At 40.0% G+C, this 27,059-nt stretch overlaps 1 protein-coding gene across 2 annotated transcripts; it reads left to right on the top strand.

Moving 5' to 3' along the window:
* The first annotated feature begins 1,969 nt into the window (after positions 1-1,969).
* On the top strand, positions 1,970-26,104 carry clcn1b (chloride channel, voltage-sensitive 1b). Of its 2 annotated transcripts, none has more exons than XM_044208887.1 (23): positions 1,970-2,038; positions 7,607-7,838; positions 9,706-9,837; positions 9,991-10,119; positions 10,306-10,439; positions 10,839-10,916; positions 14,019-14,097; positions 16,294-16,419; positions 17,522-17,606; positions 17,795-17,896; positions 19,145-19,229; positions 20,362-20,517; positions 20,626-20,695; positions 20,786-20,896; positions 21,420-21,633; positions 21,741-21,874; positions 22,031-22,212; positions 22,309-22,390; positions 22,486-22,568; positions 22,873-22,917; positions 23,029-23,133; positions 24,646-24,732; positions 25,018-26,104. In XM_044208887.1, exons 1-23 carry the CDS (start codon positions 1,985-1,987, stop codon positions 25,495-25,497), a joined length of 2,985 nt encoding a protein of 994 aa, XP_044064822.1. In that variant the 5' UTR covers positions 1,970-1,984; the 3' UTR covers positions 25,498-26,104. The 2 variants fall into 2 exon arrangements, with proteins under 2 accessions (XP_044064822.1, XP_044064824.1); XM_044208889.1 differs by lacking the exon at positions 14,019-14,097 and adding an exon at positions 12,145-12,223.
* Positions 26,105-27,059: the final 955 nt, after the last annotated feature.

The following is a 27,059-nucleotide window of genomic DNA, read 5'->3' as shown; positions in this document are numbered from 1 at the left end:
TCCATCTGTCTGTACAACAGGCCTCCTGGGAGAGATGGGCCGAAAGAGAGACAAACAGCGTGAGAGAGGGAGAGGTGCGGAGAAGTGTGTCAGTGAACATTAGGTCACACTGCTGCTAAATTTATCCACGAGTAAGGTTTCACCTCAGGGGTGGGGATTGGATGGATGGGGGACAAGGGGTGGTGAGAGGGAAATTTTCAGGGGGAAGAGTGAAGGAGAAAGGTGAAAGGCTGCACTCAAGAGTTCAGTCGTAGGTGAAACGGCTTGGAAAACAGAAAATCTTCTAATGTGTATTTGTACCTTACAGAGCTGTGCAAAAACAAACAAAATACTATACTGAATATAAACCAAGGTTTCATTTCCCAAAAACATCCCTGGTGCCCTGGTGGTCTAGGGGTTTAAGGTGCTAACCATGTAATAGACCTTTTTCACAACATTTTGTCATTTCATAGCATGAAAAGCGCAGGTGTAATTAATAACATTAATGATGGCTGCATTCCATTTTGGTGTGCAGATTTTAGGGACCTGGTAAACATGCATGTTGGCTCACTGGCTTTGCTTACTGGGACACTTCAATGTAACAGAGTGGTGATTAATGGTATCAGTTACACCGGCGCTTTTCCTGCCATGACAAGTCAAAATGTCTGCTGTGAAAAAGGCCTATTACATCATCCCTGGTTTGAGTCTGACTGGGGACCTTTGCTGCATGCCCCTCGCTGTTCCCTCATTTCCTGTCACCTCTCTACTATCGACTCTAATAGAGGCATAAAATGTATACTTAAAAGAAAAGATAATATTGGTCATACTGGATACTGAGGTAGACTATAAGAAGGAGAAAAGTTGGAACTGGATTAAATTAAATCAGGTTTGGAACATTTCAGGTTTTCAGGCAGGCTGGGTGTATCCCAACATGCATCAGGTAAAAGACAGGGCAACACCCTGTAGAGGACACCAGTCTATTGCAGGATAAAGCAAATCAGAAATATTCACACTCAATTTGCCTACATAGTGTTGCCATTGAAATAAAATTGTGTTGATTTTGGTAGCTCACCTGGTAAAAAAATAAAGGCAAAAAAAATGTTATTTTCAAGCTGACAGCAACACTCCACATTAAGGGCCAGTGGTAGATTGTATCCAATCCTGACACAAGCACAGTTAAATAAAACACTACAGTCCACCAAACTGACTGACTAAATGCAAACAACTAGGGACAAAAAACCAGCAGCACTCGGGTCCCTGTGAGAACTACTTGGTTCTCTTGCCTCAGTACATATTTTTGTCATAACTTAATCTTTAATAACCAAATTTGAGCAATCACTGCCTATAACCACTACCTTTGACTATAAAATAAATGTTTGATACTGAATACTGTACTAGAGCCCAGTCAGGTTTTAGTAAAGCATGTTATCTATGCTGAACTTAAAGGCACTTAAAGTACAGTACCGTGTTATCCCACATAATGTTAATATGGTTATTGTCTCCAATCAGTCAGCAGGTATTATTTTCATACCTTAAGCTTGTGTCCTGCCCGCCTGGTATCATTTATGGTCCTGCTGCAGGAATCTGCTGGATCAATTGCCTGACTGAGAACCTACCCCTCTGAATTAAGAGCTGCTGACAATTTACTGTCAAGCCTCTGAGTGTCTGCATTAACCTCTACTGCTTTCCCTGTGTGTGTGTGTGTGTGTGTGTGTGTGTGTGTGTGTGTGTGTGTGTGTGTGTGTGTGTGTGTGTGTGTGTGTGTGTGTGTGTGTGTGTGTGTGTGTGTGTGTGTGTGTGTGTGTGTTTCACTGCACTGTCCATACCTGTCAGTCACTGGGGTCTATACTGTATGGAGGCAGGTAGCAGGTACAGTCTGTGTCCGCCACCCTGGCCAAGACAGGAAAGGACAGATCTAAGACAAAGATATCCAGAGAGGGAATTACAGTATATTAAAGACGCACAAGAAAGTGAGCAGCAACCTGCAGGAGGAACGGCTGAAAAGATGAGGGAGCGGATCAACACTTTTGAAACAGTTCTGAATATAGATCAGTTTCTGGTAAGGTTTATTATCTTGTACATTGAAGTGTCTTCTTCCTAAAGTTGGGACAGTTTTTGCAAGAATTGATGCGTTTCTGATTTAAATGAGAGTTAGAAGTCCACTTTAGTACTGTCTCTTACTTGTTTATTGACTTTAAATTTTAAACTTATTACATGTAAACCAGCTTTAGAAGGGATGAAAGGTCCTCCACGGTTGTTTTTTTCCTGGATTATTTGGTGTAAAGTTGAACTGCGGGCTCATACATAACACATGGAAGTTTACAGTTTGGTTTATTTGTCTCTTTTGGCCGTGCCGACATGCCTTAATTAGAACATGACAGCTTGAACAGTGTTTGGACGAGGCATGGAAATGTTATTGTGCTGGTTAATTGGTGTATTCATATGGAGACATGCGCTTGTGGAGTGTGTGTGTGTGTGAGCACGTGTGTGTGTTCGTTGGGAGGGAGAGTTGGGGGGGTTAATCTCCTGATCTATCTGTCAGTGAGCGGGTCAGATTTTATCATTAACCTTGTGCTATGGGACAGGGCTATATTGTTGTAAGGCCACACACAAACACACACACACACACACACTTAAACGTTAATTTAGCACGCTTATAAACACACACACACACACACACACACACACACATTTAGCATGCTTAAGAACCCACACAAACACACACAGGTATTTATGAATATGCAGTGCTGACTCTCTCGTGAGGGAGATGCAGGAATGTGCTATTATTTTTTAATTAACTCTCAATGTCACACTGCCCTTCAACCTCAGCACCTAGCAGCAGCTCTCGCTGTGACGGAAGCTCTCTCTGTCTTTCTCTCTGCAAGCTTGTTCCTGTTTTATACAGTCTTCTTTCTTAGTTCTTGAATCTCTTGTGTTTTACAGTAGTATCAGTCGGCTCATAAAGGGCAGATCCATGAATTAATTTAAAGCTCACCGGCATAATTTAACACAGGCTTTGTATTCCAAGGGAGGAATGGTTTACATTTTTCCATTGTCTTCATCCCGCAAGACTTGGAATAAGCACAACATTAGAAGCTTAGAGACACTAATAATGAGCTGTGTGAGTGTCAGAGCCGTACAGTAACGCCTGACTACTTTCATGTGTCCGTAGAGAGAGAAAAAGTGCAGGAAAATAATAAGAGCCACAAGGGGAGGTAGGGGGAGTCTTGCTGAGAGTAAATTAGTGCGAGTAGAGGAGGAAGTGGAGAAGGGAGGGTGGTGTATCATCTGGTGTTCTTGACTTGGAGAGGGAAGGTCATTCCACAGTTGGAGTGGCAAACAACGGCAGCAACGATGTTCAAAAGCGTGTGAAAGTTGGGGAAATGGTGGTTACTGATGTCAGTTTTTGGCCCTGTGTGGCACAGATGGACGTACAAGGTTGCACAGTGACACAAAGGTAAACACAAGGTTGAGAGATGGAGGCAGCAAAGTCACCTGACATGTATGAATTGTAGCTTTCAATGTCTCTCTCACGCTGTCAGTCGTTTGTCTCTGCTTGTCTCGGTCTCTCTCTTTCAGATTTATTTCCACTTTGACAGTTCAGTGGACTTTCATTGGCTGTGTATCAGGGTTCTAACTCATTTCAGTTGTCACAAAACATTTAAAAAGCCCATCACAGTTTCCCAGAGTTCAAGGTGGCGTCTTCAAATTGCCTGTTTTGTGCAACCAATAGTTCAATATTCGGTTACAATGATATAAAACACAGAAAAGCAGTAAATCCTCACATTTGAGAAACTGGAGTTAGTGAATCACTGGCATCATAAATTACTTAAATGATTAATTTATTTTAATGATTAATTGTTTTCTCCCTATCAGCAGAAATTACAGCATTACAATACATTTCATGTGAGCTGTTAAAGCACAATAATGTTTTTAAAATATCAATATTAATGAATGAAATACACTACAAAACTAAAAATGACAGTGAATAATGATAGTAATGCTTAGTAGCATTTTGTGAGTATTTTTTTGTGATTCATCATTTTGGTTATTTTACTAACAGCTGTATGTCCAACATTAAAATGATACAATAAATGAATATGTACATATATAAAATATGGCAAAACAAAAAAAAAACATTAACAACACACAAAAAACCTTTTTAAAAGAGGAGAAAGAAAAACTGCGTGAAGTACCATAAATATAATACATGACCAAGATAGCGACGCTTGTACATCGCAAGGCTCAGTGTCTCTCCAGTTCATAGTACCGCTTGTAAAATATTTTCATAATACTGCTCTATCCTGCATTTATGCACACACTTTGTACCCTGCACTTGCTTATTGCACTTCTGGTTAGACCTAAACTGCATTTTGTTGCCTTGTACTTGTACATGTGTAATGACAATAAAGTTGAATCTAATCTAATCTAATCTAATCTAATAAATATAGAGAGAGATTCTGAAACAAAAGAGGGTCTTTAGCAAGAGGAGGTCCTTAAGGGGGACCGATTTAAAAAGCTTACCAGACCTCTGTAGCCCGCTTCTCATCTCTACTTGAGGCTAGCAGCTCGAGGCTACATTAGCTGCTACCAGTATAACACACCCGAATCCCTGAGTGAACTGTTAGCAGTTAGTTAGTGCAATGCTAAAATTGGTGGAGTACTCTTTTAACGGATTCATAAATAATTCCTATTTTGCCATTTAAAATAGTAATCATGACCTCTATTTAACAACTAAAGTTAGCTAGTCAATGTTTGTTGAGCTAGCTAACTAGCTAAACAAATACATATTTATTATAAGCTGTCAAGCAAGTAGAGAGCAAAATGTGTGTCTAAGATCAGTTAAATTAATGCAAAAGCTACTCTAGGACACGTGAATGGCTGCGATAGTGCAGAAATACACGAACAAGTCATCCACAAAACAAAAAACACAACAGAAGATGCTGTTGTTACGCAGTTTAATAGAAAATATAGTTTGTAGAAATAACTGTTTCGCTATTATTTGACTTCTGGTTTTAGTTGTGGCAGGACATGGCATGGGAGGTAAAATGCTGAAGTAACAAATCTGTCCCTCTCTGTGTGCAGTAGCCTACAGGTTCCTCTTGTTACTGTCCCTGGTTTTGAAGATGCCTGGTGCCAGCGCCTGTTTGATGATGTTGATGGATTAGTGCTTTGGTGTTAATGTGTAATACAGCAGTGCTGGTGGTGGTGAGGTTGTCTGCAGTGTGGGACAGGAGACAGAACAGGAGCAGAGCTGCTACCACATCATGCTAAAGACAACTGATGAGGAACAGGTAAAGACCTGAGGACCAAAGGCTCCGTCTGGTCAGATGGTGGAGGGTGATTTTTTTATTCTTTGCCGTTAGGAGGTAATGACACAGTCCAGTGTTCTTCTGTGGCTTTAATCTCCGCAAGTTATTTTAGTGAATCTTTTTACATATTTTAATTGACTTCTCTTTTCCAATTATAGCTTTAATGTGTTGTTACAGTGAGACTGTTTGTGGTTTGTGCCTCTCACATTAGATGGGGATAGATGTATATTATAGGAATATTAAAAGAATATACTGAACAAATGGCTATAGTGTATTAAACATAGTGTTATATTTCTATAAGATTTACTCAAATAGGATTCTAGCCAAATTCTTCAATCAAATATCTGATGGACCAACAAAAATTTACTTTGTTCCTGGATAAATAATTTGTATTTAATTCTAACTCCAAAGCAGTTGAAAAGTGCAATCTGTCCTATTATGATTAGTCTCACATGTCATTTCCTTTGCTTAAAACACAATAAGACCTTCAACAACTTGCTATTTTCAATTTTTGTGGTCATGTGCTTTTTGTATTATTGAAAAACACAAATCATTTAACCTCAGAGTCACAGCTCAAATTTTAACTATGCGTAGGTTTCTACTGTTTTGCAGCAGATGAGAGGTTAATGTGAGATTAAACTTAAATGGATCCAGTATTATAAAAAGCAATGGTATAATTGCCATTGCTAATTTAAACACATTATATTAGTATAGTTTACATATTATCCTATGTGCATTTACACACTATAAACAAAGAATGCATCAGATTTTTGTCTTACACTTTTTGCAAATAATTAATTTAACTTGCAAGGAATAACCAAAGGACGACATTTAAAACATTTGGACAACTCGGGTAATGACAGGTAAGTTTTCTATCCCATAAAATGATCCCTAAATGCTTACCTGCAACCTGTGATTTAAACTCTTCCACATCATTGTCTTGCCCTTAGTAGTAAACCCCATTATTCTGGCGGCAAACCAAGCTAAAACAAACAAATATTCAACCAGGTCTTTGCATAATGCCAAAATATTAACATAAATATATAATATTTATTTAATATAATATAACATAAAAATTGAGAATAGTGTTTTGCATTTCTTTGTATAACTCATCACTGGTTTGCTGTTGCATTACACTTGTTGCATTAGGGCTCATAAAAGCTGTTAGTGGTGCAGCATTGTTCTCAATAACAGTTTGTGGTTTGTAGTGTTTAGTGAGGTTTAAAATAACTAGCTTAACGATTTAAGGGCATCAAATGTTTTCAGGAGCCTTTAACGGTGTAACTGCTGGCCACCTGCTATGTGGTGTATTCATGTATTAATTATAAACTTCTATATCAGTCACTTGGTCATGTGGTTGTGGTGACTCATGTATAATAGCGGACTGGTTGTGTAAAGCAGTTTTTGTGCACTTCTTACACCGAAGAAAATCTTACCAAAGACTTTACAATGTAATGTAAAGAGTTTACATTAACTTATCTGTGTCACACTAAGTATTTAAACGTTTTCACGTGAGATTGTAGATTGTTGTTGTAATCATAGCCAGTTAGCTAAGCTTTCGTTCTGGTCCTCTGGTCTTGGGACTGGGATGTGTCAGCTCTCCTTTCCTGTGTGAACATGATACAGAAATGTGTGGCAGCCACCCCTCCTTATAATTTAGCTTCTTGCTTTGCTGTGCGGTGGGATACATGTATGATCTGTAGGTTTCAGTTGCACATCGTAGCTGCACCAGTTTTTTACAGCTTCTGCGTTTTTAACGAGAGCAGTGCAAACTAATCACACTAGATTACAGGGTGTCCTGTTTTCCGACCAACTGTGTGTGTGTGTGTGTGTGTGTGTGTGTGTGTGTGCAGCATGTATACACACAGCAGGGTTGTGGTTGTAGGTGTAAAGTGCACACATAGTCGGAAGGGGAAGATGTGGAATGTCCTCTCTTCCAGGATCTCTTCCTTTGGCTCCTCTCCAGCCCCTGCCTCCTCTCAGGGAGGGGTTTTTCCGATCTCTATGCCCGTTTTGTCTATTTCTGTCTGCCAGGGTATTCAGGTTGGTGTGTATCCCTTACACACACGCCGCACATTCCCCATCTCTTTCTCGTTATCTCCAGACTCTTCGCACTGGATCTAGTTTTATCCTTGTCCCAAGTCTCAGTTGTCAGGGGTATTTCTCCTCCTCTTCCCTCTCTTCTTTTCACTTCTCTCATTTCTGGCATCTTGTTTTCGTTCTCTACAATCCTGAGAGGTCCAAGAAACACATGATTCCTATGACTTGGTGCTTTTTGTTTCATAGTGACTGACAGTGTTTCCCCTCGGTTACAGCTGTACGGTGAGTACAGGGAGCAGCTGGGAAGCTTTGCCCGACGAGAGGCTGCCCGTTTGCTGACAGAGAGACAATGGAGGAGACAGGCAGGGGAGAACACCACTGCCACCGCCCGCAGAGGTCACGGCCGGCGGCATCATCATCATTATCATCATCACCCCGTGACCTTGGAATCGCATCACAGTCACGCCTCTTCTACCAAGAAGCCTCGTCCCTACTCCAAATGCCAAGGTGACCAGCAGGAATGTGGAGTTATTCTATTCAAACACACACATTCAAATTTGTTACAAAAGGTATTCGAAGAGGATGCGAACTGCGGTGACAGTTTCCATGGTCATGCTTTAGTGGTTGCCATGACACCTCATGTGGTTAATCAGGAAACAGAGGTGGAAATTAACAAAATGCCTTTACCTTGACTAAATACAATTTTCAGGCACTGGCACTTCACTTTTTTCTTTTTTGTGAAACCTCATACTTTTATCACACTGCATTCTAGAGAGAGCAACATTTATCTGATGGCTTAAGTTACTGGTTACTTTACACATCATGATATTACATGCAACATGATGAGCTCATAAAACATGATGCATATAGTTTAATTAGGCTGCCACACCGAACATGAGGTAGTTGGACTTAGCACCACCTGGACTCACATACTGAAGTAATGAGTCCCTTAATGTACCCCACCCATACCTAATAAAACAAGGATTTTTCAAATTTTTTTCATCTTTCAGCTGTTTCAAAGTCTTCTCAATTTTGCAGGAATAAAAATACTGAATGCTCAATATTTATCTTTATGTTTGTCGACCAAAAAGTTCAGATTTGAACATATCAAGTCTAAAACATACTGGAGTCTGCATATAAATTGCCCAACATGTGTTTTAATTGTAGAAAGTCAACTTTTCCCAGGTTGCTAAATTCCCAGAAACAAAAACAGAGGACATGACCACAGTCAGTGGTGGATTACAAATACATTTACTCTAGTACTGTACTTAAGTACAAATTTAAGGTACTTAGCTTGACCAACTATAATGCATCAGCAATAATTATCCAGTGATATAATATATAATAATATAACACTCATATTGGGCCATTTTCTTTTACTTTTGATGATGATTTTTCCTAATAATAAGTACATAATATTTTCACTGCAGAACTTATGAGTACTGTCATAGTGTTGTTTTGCTACTTTTACTTAAGTAGAAGATCTGAATACTTCCTCCACCACTGTCCTCAATGGTAATTATGACCCTGCCTGGACCACCAACCGTAAAACATTGCTTAATTCATCATTTACATTAATGCATCAATAAGTTAGAAAAGTGGCTGGTCTTTAGAATGAGTACTTGCTGTTGTTAATTACAAAGGTTGGACCTAATATTGTGAACACCTGTACAATCTAACACTGTGTCAGATAGTTGATTCAACTCTCTAGTAATTGTTGAGGACATTGTGGTGGTGTTGTTTTGGGGTTTTTTTTTATAGAGAATTGTGAAAAAATTACTCAACTGGTATCAAGTTATTTTGCTATCTGCAGACCTATTCAATATCAAACTCTTGCTCTTCTAGACTACAAAATGTTAACAAATAGCCTGTATTGTATTATAACTGGGTGGGGGAAGTTTGAAAGTCATGCGCAGGGAAGTCTAACAAAAGACGCAATTTTGAGTTGTGTTATGGGAAGTGCAGGAATCCAGTATTTTTTAGCTTGACCCATGCAAGGAATTCAAAGTCAATATATCAGCCTGTGCTGATTTATTTACCATGCTGTTTTTTTTTTTTACAGTCAGCAACTTTATGGATTTACATCACTAAAACCTCTTTAAGCACAAGTCAAGAGTATTTTTACTTACTTTTGTCTCTCCACTACCAGCGAACAAGCCACACATCCTTTTGTAAATGTTGAAAAAAACACAAACCATTCAGATCATTCTGTACTGACAGTATACGTGCTTCTATGATGAGCTATAGCATCATTACTGTACCCATAATCACACTGAATGATTCCCTCTCAGGCGTTGTTACAATAACTGTCAGTAATTAAATGAAGTGATAAATGGATTCAAGATGAATCATTAATTTTATCTCTCTGTCCCAGATTGCTTGGCTCGTGTGCGGCGGTACATAGTGACCAAGATGGGAGAAGACTGGATATTCCTGGTTCTTCTAGGACTGACTATGGCTCTGGTCAGCTGGAGTATGGACTACGCCAGCGCCAAGAGCCTGCAAGGTAACACAGGCCACGGTCGTAGAGATTATTACTGTCAGGTTTAATAACACAAGATTTTGGTTTCTACTGTCTGTAATTATTTCATTTATACTCCTGTGTGTAATGCAGGTTTTCTGTCCACTTTTCGCTTTCTGTTGTTTTGCTGTATTTCAGCCTATAAGTGGATACATGGGGAGCTTAAGGGCAATGTACCGCTCCAGTACCTCGCCTGGGTTACCTATCCCATGATCCTTGTCATGTTCGCCTCGCTCTTCTGTCACCTGGTTTCCCCACAGGCCATTGGTAAGGTCTCCATCACCTGTCAGCCTCTTTTATCCTCTCTCGCCATCAATTTCTTTTACCTCCTTTTGTATGTTTTCCTGTTGTAGAATAGTAGTATTTTAACCACTCTTTCTTATTTACAGCACTCACCATCCTTTCACCCAGGTGTCTAGTCTCCTCCATCTTTCCTCTGTTTTTTTTTTATAGGTTCTGGTATTCCTGAGCTGAAAACCATCCTGAGAGGTGTAGTGCTGAAGGAGTATCTGACCCTCAAAGCCTTCATAGCTAAAGTCGTCGGGCTGACTGCTGGCCTGGGCAGTGGGATGCCAGTGGGCAAAGAAGTAAACAAACCTCCTTTTTCATTTCTTTACTACCTGTTTTTCTCTGTCTCTATCACCGTCCATTGATCCAGCATCACTGCTATGATCCTCCTTCCCCTCTTTTTTCTTTCTCCATCACTCTATTTGTTCTTTCTCCAAGCTTGGAGGATAATAAATCATGTTCTGTCATGTTTTTCCTCTCTCCCTCCTCTCACGGGATTGAAACAAATTAGTCAGCAAAGGAGTACATTCATTTTCCTCATTACAGTAGCAGGTCAACTGTCGTATCTAGAAATTATACAGTGATTTATCTGTTTTGATAAAACATGTCCCAGTTTAGACTCCCTGTTTTACAGACAATAGTCAGTGTCGCTTACGTGTCGCTCATCTGTGTCAGTGATTTCCTCCCGTCACCTCCAGGGTCCATTTGTCCACATCGCCAGTATCTGTGCCGCAGTGCTGAGTCGATTCATGTCCATCTTCTCTGGAGTCTATGAGGTAAGCCGAGGCCCTGACCAAAACAGACTACATTACCCATAAGCCTCATCTCCTCATTGACCACAGTCAATGCAATATTGAAGATCTGGAATGCAGTTTTTCCATCATAACTTGCTTTGTTGTTGTCTTTAGTTGTAATTACAGGGTTCCCACAGACCCTTAAATATCTTTATTTTAAGATTTGACAAAATAAATTGTTTTGATTTTTAGCCATGCTAATCACAAGGCAATGTCTGTTAGTCGGTCAGTCGGTCCACCAATTTGCTCCAGACTGAGATATCTGAACAACTGTTGGATGCATTTCCATTAAATTGTTGCATGCTAACGAGCTAAACTCATGTGGTCAACATGGTAAACATCATATCTGCGAAACATCAGAATGACAGCATTGTCTATTTAAGACCCTTTTGGGTTCTCATTTTAAAACAAATCATCTGGAAACATTACAAAGTCAGCTGGACACGGAGATTTCAACTCAGTTTTAGCATTAGCATTAGCTTTCACTAGCTAGCTAAAGCTAATAAAATCTGCTAGAGACAGTCAGCATTTCAGCCTCTTTAAACTAAACTAAGATGTTGAAAATTGTAACATTATACCTGCTAAACATCAGCATGTTAGCAATGTCATTGTGCACGTTAGTATACTGACTTTAGCATTTAGCTCAAAGCACCACTGTGCCTAAGTACAGTCTCACAGAGCCGCTAGCATGGCTGTAGACTCTTAGTCTTGTTTTGAAAATGACTGGATGTCCTTGAAAATATTATACATAGTCCTTCTGTTCTATTAACACTTTTTAAATGATTTTACCATCTTTTTTTACTTGACAAGGTCTTAAATTACAAATGAGGCCACTATAGTGTTCAAGTATGCCAAACATGCCAATTTTGAGTTCTTCATTGAAAGGTTCTTGAATTTGATGTTGAAGAGAAAGTGGGAACTCTGTGACTGTTGTCCTCTCCCATCTGTCTCGCTGCCACCCAGCTCACGCCCTCCCCTCCCTGTTTCTCTTGTGTCTTTGTTTTGGCTCGCCCCCTTGCACCTTGTCTGTGTTTGTGTCTCACTGTATTAATAGTGTGATGGTAATGTCTGGCATGTGTATTAACAGTGACCTCCCATATCCCTGTCTCCCTCTTTCCCCACTCCCTCTATCTCCACCTCCCCCTGGCTTTCTCATTCATCCCTGCTCGTTTGCCCCCATCTGTCTCCACCCTTGACTTTTAACTCCCAGAATGGCACCCATAACCAGGACCTGTTGGTGTGTGCGTGTGCCGTGGGAGTGGCCACCTGTTTTGCTGCTCCTGTGGGAGGCAAGTCCCGCCCTGCTCTTCCCCCTGACTCGCTCAGGCACAGGGCTCCGGTCAGCTTTGTCCTCCTGAAATAATATCAGCGACACAAATGTGGAGGTTAAATCTGACCTCAGACCAGTGCCCTGCAGTGATGAATATTTAAACATGCAGATTTAAGGTTCTTTTCTATTTTAAAGGAATAGTTCAACATTTTGGGAAATACACTTATTCCCTTTCCTGCTGAGATTGAGATGAGAAGATCGAGACCACTTTCATGTCTGTACGCTAAATATTAAGCTAAAGCAATTAGCTTAGCTTAGCATAAAGACTAAAAGCTGAAGGAAAGCAGCCTGGATCTGTCCTAAGGTAAAAATCCACCTAACAGCACCTCTAAAGCTCTCTAATTAATGCCACGTTCACGCCATGTCAGGACAGGTCGCCGTGGTAGCGACTTGTCAATCGCAAGGTAGCCCCGCCCTAAAGCATACCCTTCTTTATTGTCTATTTTACTCTAAATGGGACCATAATTTACTAAATGAACATCATGCTGTATTGAAGAAGACTTGAAACTAGTGATTGAGGGCATCAACTCATTAGGAAAGTGTTTACTGAGGTAATAAATCAACTGAGAAGTGTGGCCATTTTCTAATAGACATACAATCGGACTTCTTTTTGCAATCAGTGGAGTCGCCCCCTGCTGGCCATTAGAAAAAATGCAGGTTGAAGGCACTTCTTGGTGGTTACCGCTTGGTTTCAGTGAGGTGAATTAGTGAGCTAATTTATAAAGGAGATAGAGGTCCTGGTAAGCAGATTTGTTTTTCTACCTTTGGACAAAGCCAGGCTAGCTGTTTCCCTCCACTTCCAGTCTTTATGCTAAGCTAAGCTAACTGACTCCCAGCTATAGCTTAATATTTTGCGCACAGACATGAGAGTGGTATAAATCTTCTCATCTAACTCTCAACAGGAAAACAAATAAATGGATTTCTCAAAATGTCGAACTATTCCTGTGAAGCTGACTTCAGACTGGTGGCCGGCATCAACAGTGATGAATTCAAAGCAAATCAATATTTCACGCAGATTAGCTTGCCAGAAACACTGTACTGTACGTGAGCCTTGAATTATAAGGTTCTTTCTGCTATCAGGTTTTTTCTCAAAGACTGAGCTTCAAAGTTTTCAGCATCCCAACCCCTTTTTAGTAAGTCACAGATTAAATAAATACATATTCTTCCAAAAAAATAATTTATCACAGATCATAAAAGACACTCTCTAACTCAACTGTGATTTTAAAAAAAGTTAAAGGTTAGGTTAAAGAACCTCATAATTCAAGGTCATAAATAATCAATAGAAATATTTTATGTCTGCTATCCTTAATTTTCGGTCTGCAATCAGCTGCAGGGATCTGAGGACGATGTGACCACTCATGCTTGTTTCCTGATTGCTTAATTGCTTTCTCAAAGTCTGGTTGCTCTCAATGGCATGTGCATCCTTTGCTTTATATTGTCTTGATGTGATTTCCCCCCCTTCTTTGTCACTTTTTTTTTTACCACACTTCAGTGAGCAATATTTATTCACTTTATTTCATTTTGCTTCCCCTCTTGTCAATTCTCCCCCTGTGGTTCCCCATCCTGTCCTCTCCACCTTGATCTTTTATTCTCTCTTTCTCCAACTCATTCTCCTGTCTTTCTGTCTACGCTCTCGTTCCTCATCACCTTCATTTTCCCCCTTCATCATCTCACGCCTTTCATCCCTCATTGTCTCTCTCACCCCTTTATTTCCCTCTTGTTTTTTCCTCTCCCTCTGTTTTCTGTGTCAGTAGAACCCTTATGGTTACACAGATATTCTGACTGTTGGCTGTGCCGTGGGGGTGGGATGCTGTTTCGGCACTCCACTAGGAGGTACTGTACAACTTACACACTGCCTCATACAACCAAAACTACTGCACCAAACATCCCCCTGTACTGGATCAATACTGTACTGAGGCTCTGCCTGTACTTTTTGAGTTCCAACTGAAATGTGTCAGTAGCACAGGGTATTGATAACTATCCCATATCGAAAGTTGTTTACTTATATTCTTTGTTAAATTATTTCCTGATTTAATTTAGAATTCTGCTTATTTTAGTCTGTATTTTATTTAGGCAAAGATATTGTACAGCTGCTTGTCTTAAGACAACATGTAAGAGTATAGCCTGACCCATACCAGATTTTTCAAGACCAATACCAATATTAATATTTGTGTTTAAAACATCCAATAATGATATATCAGCTGATAATCATTTATTTACATAAATACATAACATAGAAAAACTTATATGATAAGGATCCCTTGTTAATTTGTTGTTCAAAGTATTGTGACCAAGTTATACATTGAGCCAAGACATTTTACAGTTGAAAAATAAATTGGTCAGTGCACTCTGGTAATGGCGATACTTGTGGTTTCCAAATCACCTCAAACATATATTTGGTATTTCTATAATGCAATTTTTTGTCACTTATTGGCTGACATTTACACTGATACCATTATGTCCAAAATAAGCTGTCAATATATCGGCCTGGCCAATTTATCCATCTAGCTCTATTAAAGAGTAACTTAATGCCCCATTAAAAGCTTGTTTCTGCTGACCTCCAGAGGTTCAACTTCTTGCTGTAGTGACGTACAGGTGTACTCCAGGACTCTGTGACATCACTGTTGGGTGTGGTTACAGGTACAACAAAGCAGACAAACCAGTCAGTGATGAGGCCGGAAACTCACTGCTTTTCAGGAGTTAAGCTGCTCTTTCTACACTGATGCCTTGAGAGCTTTGGCATATTAAGTTAAATGGAAAAAGGGGTTTGTAGAAAAACATCTTTATATTCGTCAAAATATGGTGTTGAAAACAGTATAGATTGGATTTGGTACTGAAAGTCAGCTTTTGTATCAGCAACGGTATCCAAAAATTCAAATGATACCCAGCCCTCTCTCGCTGTTCGCTTCTCGTCTCAGTGCATTGAGAGCTATGAAAGTGAGTGAACCAGCACAAAAAAAATCTAAAAATTAATTACAGAGGAGCTTATCTGTCGTCTCAGATCTACTGGATTTGTGCACCTCTTCTTAACCTCAGCTCCTCATGACCCCTAAGTTTATCTTTACTGTAGGAAAATTAGAACCGGTTGAGTGAAAAAGACAACTGTTAATCTAACCCCTAAGTGGTTTCTGGGAAGAGAATATTTAAATAAACATAACAGCCCTACTGCTACATGTTTTCATGTCCATCTCAACAGCAGAGGGCCGGAGGCATTTTCCGTCAATCAACAGAAATTCAACTGGCAGCAATTTTGATAATCCATTTTATAATTAATAATGCCAAAAATCCTTTGGTTCTGTCGTCTTTAATGTGAGTATTTGTTGCTTTTGTGTTTGTTTTCCATGGGAATAACCTATGGGACAAAACAAGAAATTTGAATAGGTCAACTTTTTGTAACAGACTTTCTTCACTATTTTCTGATATTTTATAGACCACGCGATAATAATTGGCAGATTAATCGATGATGAAAATAACTGTTAGTTGCAGCTCTACTCAATATCTATCAATGTGCAAAAATCTGCAAAACATCGCTCAATATACATAAATACATTAATAACCTAGTTTTCAATCACCATAGGAAAAAAAACACTAATTACATATTGGTAGTCCTTAAATATTATTTATTCCATCTTTGTCTTCTGTTCAGCTGTTTTCATCTTGTTCAGAATAATGTTTCTGATGGCTGTGATGTTTATTTTATTGCTACACATGCTGATTATGCCCCTGTGTGTGTGGTTGTGTTATAGAGTGTGTATTCACTCCCTGTGGTTCTCCTGTTGTGTATAATTACACCCTCAGCTTCAAGTGTTTTTGGACTCATTCTGCTTATTTAACTCATTTCTGTCTGCGGTCTCTCTCTCTCTCTCTCTCTTGCTCTCTCTCTCGCTCTCTCTCTCTCTCTCTCTTGCTCTCTCTCTCTCTCTCTCTCTCTCTCTCTCTCTCTCTCTCTCTCTCTCTCTCTCTCTCTCTCTCTCTCTCTCTCTCTCTCTCTCTCTCTCTCGCTCTCTCTCTCTCTCTCTTCACCACCAGGGGTGTTGTTCAGTATTGAGGTCACGTCTACCTACTTTGCGGTGAGGAATTACTGGCGGGGATATTTTGCCGCCACATTCAGTGCCTTCATATTCAGGGTGCTCTCTGTTTGGAACAAGGATGCTGGTGAGAAGCAGAACACACTTAACACACACACACACACACACACACTGTTGTAAAAGACTGCTGAGCTGGCATTTTATTCAAAGTAGCTGGATATGACAGCTAAGTAATATTTGCTTCTTTAGATAAACCAGAAATGTTTCAAGCCATCACCTGCAATATATTCACAATCCACCAGCACCGCAGAATTAAAAACTCACAACTTGCATTTAAATCCCTGTACCCTATCACTGACTTTATTTCCTTTATTATGTCAACGTTTTACAGTTAATAATAATATAATAATATTGTCAGAATATGAAGTTTTATACAACTCACAGAGGGAAGTCTTTGAGATAGTTTCATGTTTTATATTCAACAAATTCACAATTCTTACTCCACCAGACAGTCATCTAATATTCATCTTCCCAAACATCAGAGGCCAGTTTACAGTTTATATTAATATTTTCCTAATATGTAGTTTTATAAACAAGATACATGTCACTGAGGGAAATCTTTCAGATCATTGCAATTTATTTTCAAGATAAGCTCACAGCTCTCATAAATTTAAAAAATAACAGGCAAGTTAAAGACTAGCTGGTGAACATAGCTGAGCATTAAGAGCCAAATATTTCCTCAGGATTTGGTGAAGACCAGAAACAGAGCTAAAAGAGAGTGAATATTGGACTTAAATTCATCAGGTGGACACGAGCACGACTCCAATGGGATGCTATTGTTGCTCTGTGTCTGTTGGATGTGCGATGTTGTGTTCACAGCTTGTATCCGCTGGCCCCAGAGTGCCCAAAAAATCATGTATGATTGCAGGTTTAAAGTCCTACAAAACAAAAAAATATTTTAACCTCTTTTACAATTTTGTTATTTTTATGTTTTGACATTGGGAATATTGTTTAATATTATTTATGTAAAGTAATGAATAAACTTCTTGGGCTTTTGTTCCTCTTCCTGCACACCATAAACAGTGATATTTTTATGTCCTTTCTTTGATTTGAACTTGTGCAAATAAATTAAACTCAAGATATTGAGCACAGAAATGAGATATTGAAATCACATGTTTGTTTGCTGTTTATAATTTTCTTTGTTACATTTCTTTTTCTGTTTCTCTCAGTCACAATCACAGCTCTCTTCAAAACTAACTTCCGGATGGATTTCCCCTTTGACCTGCAGGAGCTACCCGCATTCGCAATAATAGGGTGAGGATATTTGTGAATAATGTGTGCCCATGTGTGTCTTTTTTTGTATCTACTTTTGGTCTGCTATAGAAATAGTCATATCAGTGATGAATTCTCCCAAATGCATATTATGTCCATACAGTACTTAATAGTTTTTGCAAACCTTGTGCAGAGCAAGTAGTAAGAACACATTTTTTCTCATGTTTTAGGATCTCGTGTGGTTTCCTGGGGGCGTTCTTCGTCTACCTGAACAGACAGGTGGTTCTCTTCATGAGAAGACCGACAGCGCTCACACGCTTCCTAACCAAACAGTGAGATCCCAACACACAAACACGACCATGCGCTCCCTGCTGCTGTGGATTAATGTGGCACTCAGCTCCTAAACCACAGTGATTCTAGTAGCAGACACTGTTCCAAGGAACTCAAACCATTTGCACATTCACACCCAATTCCTCTTAATGTCTCTCATCTCCACTCTCCGAACTCATCAGTCTCACAACACTGGCCAGGACAGCAGCAAAGCCTTAACAACCTTTCAGCCAGTAATTCACTCAATGTGGAAATTCACTTATCCTCTGAGACTCAGCAGTCAGGGAACATTAGACACCACCATTAGAAAGAGGCGAGCAGCAGCACCAGGAGAGCCGTACAATCAGTGGGGGTACACACTCGTACTGAGAGAGTTATTTTGGTTACAAGCATCAGTTATTTTCAGTGGTGGAGGAAGTATTCAGATCCTTTACTTAAGTAAAAGTACTAATACCACACTGTAAAAAAGTCCTGCATTGAAGTATAATCAGGAAAATGTACTTAATGTATTCAAAGTAAAAGTACTCAATGCAGAAAAAATGTCCCCTGTGACTGTGATAATATTATATATTATATCATTAGATTATTATTACTCATGTATTAATGTAAAAGCAGCATTTTACTGCTGTATTTGGTTGAGATGGAGCCCATTTTGAACTATTTTGTATTGGACTGCAACTGATGATTATTTCCATTAATCTGCTGATTATTTTCTCCATTAATTGATTGATTGTTTGGTTTGTAAAAATTCTGAAAATAGTGAGAAATGTCGTCACAATTACTCAGAGCCCAAAGTGACACCTTCACAATGCTCGTTTTGTCCAAACAACAATCCAAACCTCAAAATCATTAACAATAAATTAAAATTATTAAAATGAAAGGAAAAGCAGCAAATCTTCACATTTGAGAAGTTGGAACCATGAAATGTTAGTTTGTGACTTAATAATTATCAAAATAGTTGCCAATTAATTTTCTGTCAATCAGCTAATTGATTAATCAACTAATACAAGCTGTACTTGTATATACTGTTGGGTAGTTTAGTTTATAACAAAGCATAATATTTTATTAATTCTTCATATGTTTTGTGTGCAAACATCTTTAATATATATAGTAACTGGCAACTTAAGCTGTCAGATAAATGTAGTGAAGTAAAAAATAATGTGTAATGTAAAAAAGTAATGTGTGTGTGTGTGTATGTGTGTGTGTGTGTGTGTGTGTGTGTGTGTGTGTGTGTGTGTGTACATGCCCAGTCGATTGATCTATCCAGGCGCAGTGACACTGATCATCTCCACCTTCACGTTTCCTCCTGGGTTTGGACAGTTTATGGCTGGAGAGGTTAGACTGAATCAATCTTACACTCTCTGACTTCTTTTTGATGTGTATAAATTAATGTTTATGGTATTTTTGAACAAGGAGGGCAGTGTGGTTTTGTCATGTTATGCTGTATATAGAAGCAAAGAAAGGCCGTAATAATTTACCCATCAAAGTCTGTTTACAGGTCTTTGGGAGTACAACTGCATATGTGAACAAAGTTGTATAAAACCTTGTGGGTCCACAGGGAGCTGCAAGAAGTCTGATAAATTGCCTCAAGTGATGTCACTTAAGGCAACATTGACTATAAGATTGAAAATGAAAAAAATCTGGGAGTGTGGAGTTAAAGAAGGGGGCTTACCAGACCACTGTAGCCCGCACCTCATCTCTATTTGAGGCTAACAGCTCAAGGCTACAGTAGTCGCTACTAGCATAACACACCCGAATCTCTGACCGAACTGTCAGTGGTCAAGTTGCATTGTGGGTAATGTAGTGGCCATCCTTGATTCTTGGTAGCCTACATGTTCAAGTTTGAATTTTTAATGTTGAATTGACCAAAAACGACAAGCAACCTGAATATTGGCCACTTGCATTTTCTGTCTTAATATCTGTACCCTAAACAAATAATTAATATCAAGTTTTCTTAATTGTACAACTTGAAATGACCACTACTACCTAGTAGTAGTTATTCAATTTCACAAATAGGTGTTCAGTTGCTCGTAAGATTCAAATCCTTACAACTGTTTTTGCTTCCATAGCCGTAACCCTCTTTTTAATTATACATACATACAGTATAATAAAAAAATTCTGTATATATTTTTGTAATTTGCTTGTTTTTCTTTTTATTTGTGCAACTATTCAGATTTTTTAAAATGTATCTGTACTGTATGTGTTGTATATCTATTGTCAGACCACTTGACTATGACGTCAACAGGATGTAATCAGTTTTGTGTTTATATATTGTCATTTGTCATGTTGATGAAGACCTGATGAAGGCAAAACGTTGCCTTTTTTTCAATAAGGTTATAGGAGCTTTTTCCTTCACTGAATCTGTTATGCTGCACATTACTGTGGGACATGATGTGCACACAACTGCATTTTTGAAAAAGAATCATGGAAAGAAAACTTGTTTATGTGTGTCTGTCCCTTCTGGCAGCTGATGCCCAGGGAGTGTATCAACTCCCTGTTTGATAATTTCACCTGGACCAAAATACAAGGATCTCCTGCTCCGCCTGGCCTTGGTCGCTCGTCCGCATGGCTCCATCCACATGTCAGCGTCTTCGTCATCCTCCTCCTCTTCTGCGTCATGAAGGTATCTCTCCCTCTTGTTGTGTACAGTACATGTTGAAATATATGTGATAGCATGAAAAACCTCTTGGATTGGTCTCGATCATTCCTTGATCCTGTTTTTGTGCTGCAGTTCTGGATGTCAGCAGTTTCCACCACGATGCCCATCCCCTCGGGCGCTTTTATGCCAGTGTTCATATTAGGTAAGAGGATTTTGTATTGCGAGTGCAGTATCTTCTGCTGAGCTTCAGTTCAATTTGTCTTTACCAGCATGTCTTATCTCTCTCCTCAAGGAGCTGCTTTCGGTCGCCTCGTAGGGGAGATCATGGCCACTCTATTCCCAAATGGAATCCTGTTTGATGGGATAGTCTACCGCATCCTGCCGGGAGGTTACGCTGTCATTGGTCAGCCTACTAACCTTAGTGCTGTACTCAGGTTCCCATAGGCCTTGAGACTTATTGAAGACTTGTACATTTGAGAAAGAAATTTATGAAATAATGCATAATTTGCACTGCAAAAATGAAACCTTTGAAGTCATTAAAAACTCTTGAGTTTGATGTCCAACTCAGTGTTGTAACCCTGCTCTGTGTGTTTCACCACAAAAGTGAATGCACGTTACCTTAACTGGATTATTATGAGTACATTTCTGAATCTTTTTGCCCAATATTTGCTGGGACAGGCTCCAGTATCCATGACACTCCACAGAATAAGCAGGTTAGAAAATAAATGGATGTGATTAATGGATCTTTTGATTCTTTACATTTTGATTTCCCAAGGACTCGCAACATTGTTAACTCTCCCTTTTAAAATGTTTCTACATTATAAAAGGTTTCAAGCCCAAATTGGATCTTTGTCAGTCACAGAGGAATCAGATGGAGGGATAACACTTCACCCTTACCACATATCATCCCCTCTGCTTTCTACCAGGTGCGGCGGCGATGACGGGAGCCGTCACACATACGGTTTCCACTGCAGTAATCTGCTTCGAGCTGACCGGTCAAATCTCCCACATCCTGCCCATGATGGTGGCGGTCATCCTAGCAAACATGGTGGCCCAGGGTCTGCAACCTTCTCTCTACGACTCCATCATCCAGGTGAAGAAGCTGCCCTACCTGCCTGAGCTGGCCCTCGGGCACATCAGGTAAAGTTAAAACAGCTAGAACCCTTATTTTGTATGTTTATGTTTTCCATACAGCTGTCATTGTAAGACAAAAGGTATTTATTGTGCAAGTATCTCTGTATCCCTAGCAAGTATAACATCTTTGTGGAGGACATCATGGTGCGCAAAGTGAAATTCCTGTCTTCTCAATCCTCCTTTCGGGAATTGAACCATCTGCTAGAGACCACAACTCTGAAAACCATCCCCCTGGTCGACTCTAAAGGTAGGGTGACTTACATCATCATATTGGTTCTTAATACTTCTATCTTGCCCTATAGATCCTTAGTGTTAAAGGAATAGTTCGACATTTTTGTAAATATCCTTATTTGCTTTCTTGCAGAGAGTCGTTGAACTATTCCTTTAACACTTTCCTCTGCAGAATCCATGATTCTTCTGGGCTCCATTGAAAGGACAGAGCTTCAAGCTGTCTTTGACTGGTGGCTCTCACCAGAGAGGCGAGTCTTTGAAAGAGGTCAGGGCTCACCAGGCCAGGGCTCCAAAGTCAGCTGGGAGTCCTTCACCTTCGTAGACGAAGAGGGCGGAGAGGAGAACGCAGACAAGGTAGAAAAAACAAAACATAAATTCACTTACAGGAAGTAGTTTAGCTTGTTAGCTTAAAAAAATATCATGTAGTTACCAACCAAGTTGTGCCCATAGAATGCACCAGTACAGGATGAATGTAACGGACCCGTGCCATCCCCCAAACCTCAGGAGCCCTCCACCAACCATATGGGCTCAGGTAACATGACATTAACACAGCACATAAAGACAAGTGCACCCATCAAATGTCACTTCCTCTCTCCTCTTACATGTGTTGCCATACCTTGTTCTCAGACAAGCGTAAGCTGCCATCTGTCAGGAGAACCCTTCAGAGACTCTTCTCCTCCACGTCTTCGTCAGGCCAGACTGAAACGCAGGTACGCTGCTAAGATCAACTTTACATACTTATCACTTTGACCCTAAAAGTTCAAAGCGCATCATTGATCTGCTGTCAAGTTGGCAGTGACAGCTCAGACAGGGGCATCAGTCCAACATGGCAGCTCAAGCCAACCTCGCTAACGTGATGGGAGGAGCATGACATGATGCAAACATAAAGGAGTTGACATGTTGTGCAGTGGGTGATAACATAAAACCACCAGGGGTCATCTTATCTTCTTCGGTATAGCTGACTGACTGCCCATCCATCTGTCCCTCACTGTTTCTATCCCCCTCTTTCCTCAGGAGACCACGGCCCCTCCGTTGACTGACACCATGTCCCCAGAGGAGGTACTGTACCTTATTGATTCAGCATTCACACAGCCAACAATGAGACAATCAAAATCGATAATTAGAAACTCTGTATACTTCATCTCTCTGCCTTGTGATTGGTTGATGCAGATCAAAACCTGGGAAGAGGAAGAGCTGGATAAACCAGTCGATATGGAGCAGATACGTATAGACCCCTCCCCATTTCAGCTGGTGGAAAGAACGTCTCTACACAAGGTGACCACAGAAACACCTGGGTGACATGTCATCACATGCAAAGATCATGTACAGACACTGATTATGCAATTAAGTCATGCAAGATTTTAAAGGAATAGTTCAACATTTTGGGAAATACGCTACGTTTTTATATTTCTTTTTATGTCTTTGTATGGATTAAACAAACAAGATATAACATGTTAATTAGTGAGGTTTAGGCTGCTTCCAGACCGTCCTGAGCCCTGCATAAAAAAACGCTGCCCTCACATTAATTTGAATGGAGCCAGTCCATCGACGCAGTGGGGCCCACACAGAGGACTCCAGAAATACAACGCAGGGTCGCCCAGCAAAAAGGATGAACCAGGCTCAACTTTCAAATTCCTGGTGGATTACTTTGTAACGTGAACACTGTACTGCTGTTTACCTTATGATTGTTGTGATGACAGATAATATAGCTGCAGCTGCGATAACTTTCTAGAGTTGTACAGTCCTGTCTGTGAGTATTACAAACCGTTGTGCAGTGTTTTGGCGTCTGATAAGCCTTTAAACACATGAATCTGTTACTTCAACTGGATTTCCTGGATTGTATTTCATTGTCTCACCGGTACCTTAAACAACACCTCACCAACACACTCCCTGTGCTGTTTAACGCAGGGCTGTTTTATGGTCTGAATTCCCGCTAACTGTCTCCTGGCTGTAGCTTTATATTTACTTTACAGACATGAGAGTGGTATCTCTTCTCATCTAACTCAGCATGAAAGCGAATAAAAGTATTTCCCAAACTGTCAAACTATTCCTTTAAAACACAGGACAAAGTTAATTTTCACATAAATAAGTATTTATTTTTATTCATAAACTTGTCTAATTACTTCTTTGTTCTGTTTGTATTCTTCTCTTCTAACCTGAGGGGCCTGTGAAAAAAGTTGAATAATGTCCTCTGTGGCTCTAGAAGGAGCTTTCCAAAGTCGGAGAAAATAATAACAATAATAATAATAATAATAATAATAATCTATAATAATCTCTGAGTTTGGAGAAAATACACATTTTTAACAGAAAGATAAAGTTACGATGGGGTTTGAAAAACATGGGCAGTGAGGGTCTAATGAAAGATTTGCATTGTGGGAAATTGGAACTTGACCCATACTAGGCAGTAAAAGTCAGCACGTCTCAGCCTCTGCTGCTCGAAATTGACTTTTTTCAAATTCTGTCTCTTGTGAGTCCCCCAACTTTGGAAGTGCAATACTAAATCCCTGGAGTACTCCTTTAAGGCTTTTTTAATGTATTATGTATGGGAGTCAGTGAGGAGGACAGAAAACTATTTTCTCATACAGCTAGCTGCTCTGTCCATACAACCATAAATCTTTATATCCTGAATCTTGAATTTCATGCCATGACTCATGATATGTAGCAAAGCCATACATTTCCACTTTTACTTGTTTACAAAGAACAGTGCAGCCATGCGAGCAGAGTACTGTCACACTACAATACATTTAACACTGACTGGATCACATCCTCCTCTCTCTCATTACTCAGACTCACACTCTGTTCTCTCTGCTGGGTCTCAGTCACGCCTATGTCACCAGTATTGGAAAGCTGGTGGGTGTTGTGGCACTGAAAGAGGTAAAGTCATGTTTTTTTTCTCCTCATTTTTTTCTTTATCTGCATGTTTTTGTCACCTCTCTTGGTTTGGATCCTGTAACGTGGCATGACAGCGAGATGCTATGAACTCATGTTGTGGGCAGTTGTTCTGTCACAGGGTGCATCATGCTTTATGCTGATTCATGTGGTTATTCAATTAACCGCCCTCAGCTCATCTCCCTGGATGTTCTCTTCAGTAATCCAACATTGTCACTTCAACACAATTCTTTGCTTTATGTGTTTCAACCTCTTTCTCTCTTCTAACAGTTACAGAAAGCTATAGAGGGCTCAACTCGCAGCGGGGTGAGGCTTCGTCCCCCTCTGGCCAGCTTCAGAGACGCCAGCAGGAAAACCAAGAAGCATCAGCCTCCCTCATCCACCTCTTCCTCCCCCACTCGGGACAGAGACCTGTGGGGGGAGGGGAGCAGGAGGGAGGGTAGCAGGAGGGAGGGGGAGTCGGTGAGGAAGGAGTCCAAGGAGGATTCCCGAGGGAAGGCATCATCTTCCAGAGGAGCTCCCGGGTGTGACACTGCTTCCTCCTCCCCCAGCAGTGTGGGGTGCACCAGTGGCAGCCCTGCCACCACAAGAGGAGCTGACAGTGCTTCACAGGAGCCGGCGTCCCCCTCTACGTCCTCCCCTACCACACCTTCACCTCCTGTCTCCCCTGTGTCACCCACCAGCCCTGTCCTAACACTATCCTCCCTGCAGGAGGAGAGGGAGAGCGAGGAGTCAGATGAGCCCATATAGACTGGGTTTAAGAGAAAAGACTTTTACCTCCTTTTGATTTCAGTCCTTTTCCCCAGAGACAGAGCTGCTGTCTGGGTGGAGGAGTCGGGCTCACCTGTAGCCCCCACAGACATTCAGCTCTCAGCGAGCAGGACGAGCTGGTGCACACACAAAGCTCCTGAAGCTTGTAGAACAGGATAGTTTTTTTTCTACTCTTATAACAATCTCACTTTTTCACTCTCAAAATCTCAGGTGCCTTCTTGTGTCTTTTGAACTGCAGATGGACAAACATGTTCAGTCCTACAAATCACTAATGTTCAATGTCCATCCATATCTTGGAAATGTTGAATGTAGCTGTACATCATATATCAATGTCTATTAATTTCATTAACTACCTTTGATCAAAAATTAACTGACAGCAATGAATTGTATGATAATGAAATAACATATTGATGAAGACTTAATTAATTTGACCTAGAGCTCAAAGAGATCATGCATTTAAAGTTTACTGATTGAGGTTAATTTTAAATTATAACTTACATTTATCATGTTATTGCTGTATGGTAACTATTCAAATCATTATTACCAGTCTGTAATTTTTAAAGATAATAAATTTTAAAATTGTCTACTAGCTTATTTATTTACAACAATTAAAAATACAATTAGAAGAAAAACTACAGTCATTCTAGCGGCTGTGAGGCTGTATTTAGGCACAGCGCTGGTGATTTGGGCTAAATGCTAAAGTTAGGATGCTAACATAATGATGTTTAGCAGGTATAATGTTTACCATGTTCACAATTATAGTTTTGTGGGTTAGCATGCTATCTTTTGCTAATTAGCACCAAACACAAAGTACAGCTGAGGCTGATGGGAATGTCATTAGTTTTGCAAGTAGAGTTCAGACCGACTTTAGCCAGTCCGGCAACACAGTGGGGGCTCCAGGCAAAAAAGTTGAACCTGGCTCAACTGCTTAAACGCAACGCGACGTTATCCGGCTAGGCATTGCCCTATCAAAAACATGCAAGCGCACATTCCTGGTAGATTACTTTGTAACATGAACTCTATGTTTCTACTGTTTAGCTCAAGATTGTTGCAACAAAAGATAAAATAGTTGTCACCGTGAAAACTTTCTACAGTTGTAAAATCCTGTCTCTGAGTATTATAAACAGTGCAGTGTTTTGGCATCTGATAAGCTGTCAAATTCACATATCTGTTACTCAAAGAAGCCTTCCTGGATAGTGGTTCATATCTCACCTGTATGTGAAGAAAAAACCCCCACCAACACAGCATTGTATTAATGCAGGGCTGTTTTTAGTCTGAACATTTTTTAAACTAATTACATTTTTGACCTGATGGTGGCGCTAAATGAAACGTCTGGAGATCACCAAAGTTATTAGAATTCATCCTGAAGCAGGCATAAATGTCTACAAAATTTAATGGCAATCCATCCAATAGTTGTTTTATATTGTTTTATGTATTTCAGTCTGGAACAAAGTGGTGGACAGACCGTCACTAGTGTGGGTAAAAAAAATCACTATCAGCGTGATAGTGTTCCAGCGTTCAGGCTTGAAAAGTGAATATCT

The sequence above is a fragment of the Siniperca chuatsi genome, linkage group LG9 (assembly GCF_020085105.1).
Source record: "Siniperca chuatsi isolate FFG_IHB_CAS linkage group LG9, ASM2008510v1, whole genome shotgun sequence".
Taxonomy (NCBI): domain Eukaryota; kingdom Metazoa; phylum Chordata; class Actinopteri; order Centrarchiformes; family Sinipercidae; genus Siniperca; species Siniperca chuatsi.
This window is presented reverse-complemented; position numbering and strand designations above follow the sequence as displayed.